The sequence below is a fragment of the Colobus angolensis genome, unplaced genomic scaffold (assembly GCF_000951035.1).
Source record: "Colobus angolensis palliatus isolate OR3802 unplaced genomic scaffold, Cang.pa_1.0 Scaffold201, whole genome shotgun sequence".
In the NCBI taxonomy this organism is placed as follows: domain Eukaryota; kingdom Metazoa; phylum Chordata; class Mammalia; order Primates; family Cercopithecidae; genus Colobus; species Colobus angolensis.
This window is the reverse complement of record NW_012115167.1, coordinates 5,810,392-5,816,034: the sequence shown is the minus strand read 5'-3', so window position 1 is coordinate 5,816,034 and position 5,643 is coordinate 5,810,392. Positions and strand designations below refer to the sequence as shown.

General features: G+C 41.9%; 1 protein-coding gene across 1 annotated transcript in view; it reads left to right on the top strand.

Moving 5' to 3' along the window:
* FAM161A (family with sequence similarity 161, member A) overlaps nucleotides 1-5,643 on the top strand; it is a 19,427-nt gene that overhangs the window by 11,175 nt on the left and 2,609 nt on the right. Inside the window, exons 2-3 of the mRNA XM_011941831.1 lie at nucleotides 1,109-1,347; nucleotides 3,199-4,344. Coding sequence (XP_011797221.1) covers nucleotides 1,109-1,347; nucleotides 3,199-4,344 — 1,385 coding nt within the window. The remainder of the gene's footprint in view (nucleotides 1-1,108; nucleotides 1,348-3,198; nucleotides 4,345-5,643) is intronic.

Here is a 5,643-nt window from a genome sequence, read left to right as displayed (position 1 = left end):
AAAAAAAAAAAAAAGAACTGAAAGGTATGTAAAGGGAGTGAGGGAGAAAGGCCAGTCAGACCCTTCTAAACATGATCTGTGTGTTGAATAATTACACCATTTTTTCTTCTCTGCTTTGTTGTCATCCCAAAGTCCCTGTCACCCATGGGAGCTACTGCTTTTGTGCCCACAGGAGCAGCTACCCTGAAAATCCCTCCTACCCCCTCCCATGTCCTCTTATTCCCTCCCAAGGTCGTGCCCCACTGTGAGGAGGGCTTCTCCCTGGCTCCTTGATGAGCCACTGAGAACTTTGTCCCTGTCCCCATTCCCTCTATTTCCCTGCCTTCTCTCACTAGCAGTCCTTGGAGCCACACTTCGGAAGCGCAACTGAAGGGAGAGCATTGGGCTGTGGTTGCCTGGTTTGCAGCAGGAAGAACTGGGTTCCTCTTCATCTCAGTTAAGACTTACAACTCAAGCCGGGCACAGTGGCTCACGCCTGTAATCCCAGCACTTTGGGAGGCTGAGGCGGGTGAATCACGAGGTCAGGAGATCAAGACCAACCTGGCTAACACAGTGAAACCCCGTCTCTACTAAAAATACACGAAATTAGCCAGGTGTGGTGGCGGGCGCCTGTAGTCCCAGCAACTCGGGAGGCTGAGGCAAGAGAATGGTGTGAACCGTGGAGGCAGAACTTGTAGTGAGCCATGATCACGCCACTGCACTCCAGTCTGAGTGACAGAGCGAGACTCTGTCTCAAAAAAACAAAAAACAAACAAAAAAAAAAAACTTACAACTCAGGAGGCTCCTTATAGAAATACTTTGTAAACAGTTGTTGGGTTCTATCCTGTTATACCTTTTGTTGGTTGATCTGGGAATCTAACCGTCCTTTATCAAATGGATTAAATAACATTTATTTTCTGACAGTTTGGTCTCGCTCCCTCTTGTTCTTAAAATATCAATGGGGAAAATGTACACACAAATAACCTGTAACTCATTCTATATGCATAACCCATAATTAACGTATAACCTAACTAGGTGGACTCTTTAGGAAGCAGCATTTTGGATCAGTGTCAGCTTAATTTGTCTTTCAGCTCCAGTCACCATATAACAGGTGTTTTCTCCCCACCAGGCTGATTTGAACACCAGCTTTTCTGGGGTGGATGAACATGCACCAGTAAGCTCTGAGGACTTTGTGAACTTTCCTGGTATTCACCACTCTAATGAGGAGTATTTCAAGAAAGTAGAAGAGTTGAAGGCTGCCCACCTAGAAACTATGGCAAAATTAGAGAAAATGTACCAGGATAAATTACATTTAAAGGAAGTTCAGCCAGTGGTCATCAGGGAAGCCTCTCTTAGTGACTGTTCCAGGTAAGGTTGTAACTCAAAGTTATTTGTGGGCCGGGCAAGCCTGTAATCCCAGCACTTTGGGAGGCCGAGACGGGCGGATCACGAGGTCAGGAGATCAAGACCATCCTGGCTAACATGGTGAAACCCCGTCTCTACTAAAAAATACAAAAAAACTAGCCGGGCGAGGTGGCGGGCGCCTGTAGTCCCAGCTACTCGGGAGGCTGAGGCAGGAGAATGGCGTAAACCCGGGAGGCGGAGCTTGCAGTGAGCTGAGATCCGGCCACTGCACTCCAGCCTGGGCGACAGAGTGAGACTCCGTCTCAACAAAAAAAAAAAAAAAAAAAAAGTTATTTGTGGAGTATAAAATAAAATGTATCCTTAAAAGGACAGAACATAGTTATTTCAGAATATTTTCTCTTAAATAGCCCTTTGTACTCTTAATGATATACAGAGGTAGGATTTTATTCAAAATGTTTAATGGCTTATCAGCTTACTAGATGACTTTTGCTTGAGGGTCATTTGGTGGCCATTTGGTCTTTTCTCTCTGATCCACCCATAGAACTGAGGGCATGTATCAAAATACTTATTCTGGGCCATTTTAAATGGTAAACATAAAAGTTTAACTTTAAAAGCTCTTTATAATATGTGGATTAACATGAGCTCATTAAAGAGCTAGTACAAAGAGTTCAGGACTAGGAGACATTAATCTGATTCATGTTTTCAAAATAGTCTGCAATTTCAAGACCCATTTCTGCTGTGAATTCACCTGCTCTGAGACTTACACATCTAGTCAGTCAGCGATGCTTGCATGTCTCCTGTGTGCCAGACTATGCCTGGGCACTGAGGAGTCAAAAACAAGATGCCCTCAAGGAGCTTAGAGACTAGCTGAGAACCAAAAATTGCATTACAGCATGATGTAACAGAGTGTTACAGAGGAAGAAGCAGTTGGTTATGCCAAGCTTTTGGAGGGATGCAGGCCAGAATTTTCCACTGAAGTGTCACATCTGAGTTCAGTCTTGGAGGAGGAATAAGTAGTGGTCTTCTAGCCAGCAGCAACCATGTATGCAAAGGCAAGATGGCATGAGAAATAATATCGTGTGTGAGGAACTTCACAGGACTGGATATGAATGCAGAATGGAGACTGGGGTAGCCAGTGGTGAGGGGTAAGACTGAAAAGATAAGTGCCAGTCTCAAAGGGCTTGTAATCTAGGCTTGACTTTGTAGCAGTGAGGAATTATCAAAAAGTTTCAAGCAGGAGAATGACATGATCAGATCTATGCTTCAGAACAGTGACTCTGGAAATTGTGGGGAGAATTTAATAGAGGTTAGTCACAAGGAGCCTCTGCCATCTCAGGTTCCTTGTCTGTAAAATGAAGAAGTCAAAGTAGATAAGGTATGGGCATCTCCCAGCTCTGTTCCAAATAAAAGTGATAATTCTTACAAGCCCTGTCCAGCTCCTCTCTTCTGATTATACCCTGATCTTAGAAAATATGTAACTCTTCGCTGGGCGCAGTGACTCACGCCTGTAATCTCAGCACTTTGGGAGGCAGAGGCAGGCAGATCATGAGGTCAGGAGATTGAGACCATCCTGGGTAACATGGTGAAACCCCATCTCTACTAAAAATACAAAAAATTAGCTGGGCATGGTGGCACATGCCTGTAGTCCCAGCTACTCAGGAGGCTGAGACAGGAGAATCAACCCGGGTGGCAGAGGTTGCAGTGAGCTAAGATCAGGCCACTGCACCCCAACCTGGGCAACAGAGTGAGACTCTGTCTCAGAAAAAAAAAAAAGAAAAGAAAATATGTAACTCTTAATTTTTATATTTGGTCACATACAACTGAAAATATAACATAGTTATTCTTCTCATTTAGATCTGTCTCAGAAAAGAACTCCTATCACCCTGTCTCATTAATGACATCATTTTCAGAGCCTGATTTAGGCCAGTCTTCCTCCTTGTATGTGTCCTCCACTGAAGAAGAGTTACCCAACCTAGAAAAAGAGTATCCTAGGAAAAACAGAATGATGGCCTATGCTAAGGAGCTTATCAACAACATGTGGAAAGACTTTTGTGTTGAAGATTATATTCGCTGTAAAGATACTGGCTTCCACGCAGCTGAGAAAACAAGGAAGAAACGAAAAGAATGGGTGCCCACGATTACAGTACCGGAGCCTTTTCAAATGATGATAAGAGAACAGAAGAAAAAAGAAGAGTCCATGAAATCTAAATCAGATATTGAAATGGTACGTAAACTGCTCAAAAAACAAGAAGAGGATCCAGAGTGTAAGAAGAAATTCCGAGCCAATCCAGTTCCTGCATCTGTCTTTCTCCCCCTTTACCATGATTTAGTCAAGCAAAAAGAAGAACGGAGAAGGTCTCTGAAGGAGAAAAATAAAGAAGCTCTTTTGGCCTCACAAAAGCCATTTAAATTTATAGCAAGGGAGGAACAGAAGCGAGCAGCCCAGGAAAAGCAGCTGAGAGACTTTTTTAAGTCTAAAAAGAAAACAAATCGATTTAAAGCCAGACCCATTCCTCGATCTACTTATGGTTCAACTACCAATGACAAGTTAAAAGAAGAAGAGCTCTATCAAAACCTTAGGACGCAGCTGAGAGCCCAGGAGCGTTTACAGAACTCATCTCCTCTGCCTTGTAGGTCAGCTTGCGGACGCAGGAACCCCAGGTGTCCTGAACAGGCTGTAAAGTTGAAGCGTAAACACAAGGTTAGGTGCCGGACTCCTGATTTTGAGGACCTTCCTGAGAGATACCAGAAACACCTCTCAGAGCACAAGTCTCCAAAACTCTTAACGGTGTGTAAACCATTTGATCTTCATGCATCTCCACATGCATCTATTAAAAGAGAAAAAATTTTGGCAGACATCAAAGCAGATGAAGAAAAGTTAAAAGAAACACGTTGGCCTTATTTGTCTCCAGTAAGATGTGCAGGTGTAAAGCCTGTGCCTTGTAACTACAACCCTCCAGTGACCACGGTGTCTTCCAGAGGACGAGAACAAGCTGTAAGGTAAGTAACTAAGACACAGTACTGACTGACTCAGGGTTGCCAGATGAGTGTATGCAGCTCTGTGGAGTTTATGTTGGTGAATTTGAAAATACTTAGAAATTATTATTGTATCTATAAAATATTTTACTATACAATATATGATATTTTGTCAGTATGCTAAGAAATTAATGTATTTTTCATTTTATAAATTTTGGGAGATTAGAAAATATTAGTCTTAAGATTTCTCGTTTTCCCTGGCTGGGCGCGGTGGCTCACAGCTGTAATCCCAGTGCTTTGGGAGGCCGAGGTGGGTGGATTACAAGGTTAGACTAGGCTGGCCAAGATAGTGAAACCCTATTTCTACTAAAAATACAAAAAATTAGCTGGGCATGGTGGCGGGCGCCTGTAATCCCAGCTACTCAGGAGGCTGAGGCAGGAGAATCGCTTGAATCCAGGAGGCAGAGCTTGCAGTGGGCCAAGATCGTGCCGTGGCACTCCAGCCTCAGCAACAGAGCGAGACTCTGTCTCAAAAAATAAGTAAATAAATAAATAAAGATTTCTAGTTTTACAAGTCAGATCCTTTTCAAAGGGTTGCCTTTTTTCAAATTTTGAATTAACAAAATTCAAATTATCCCACGTTAAATCTTTGGTAAACAACATTCTCATTGGCTTAAAGTGGATTAAGCCTAGTTTGTTACCCTCAGGAGATCACTTGAGGAAAAGAAAATGTTGGAAGAAGAGAGAAATCGGATCCTAACTAAACAGAAGCAAAGAATGAAAGAATTGCAGAAACTCCTGACAACCCGGGCTAAGGCTTATGACTCACATCAAAGTTTAGCTCAAATATCTAAATCCAGAGTAAAATGTCTCAGGTATCATAAAAAAGTCTTGAACCTCCAGACCACTGGTTTTCAAACTTTCTTTTTTTTTTTTAATCAGTAGATAGTAAACTATGAGCAGATTGAAAATGGCATTAGTGTTTTAGCTTATGAATTTAAATTGTCATCAGTTACTTATATTCAGCACACACACACTCACCTCATGGTGAGAACCAACATATATACTCAACTTCATGGTAAGAACCATGAAGCTATGTTGAGGAATACAAACATTTTCTATTGTGGCCTTAGTTAATAGTTATAATCTTATACCAGTATCTAATCTTGTTCTTTATATTATTTTTGATTGCAGTAAACAGATAAAGAGCTTTGTTTTAAGGTTTGGGTGAAATCTGATAGCACAAATTAACACATTAAACATCCATTATGTGATGTGTTCATTAGCACATATGTTAATGTTTAGTAATATGTGTTGCATTTT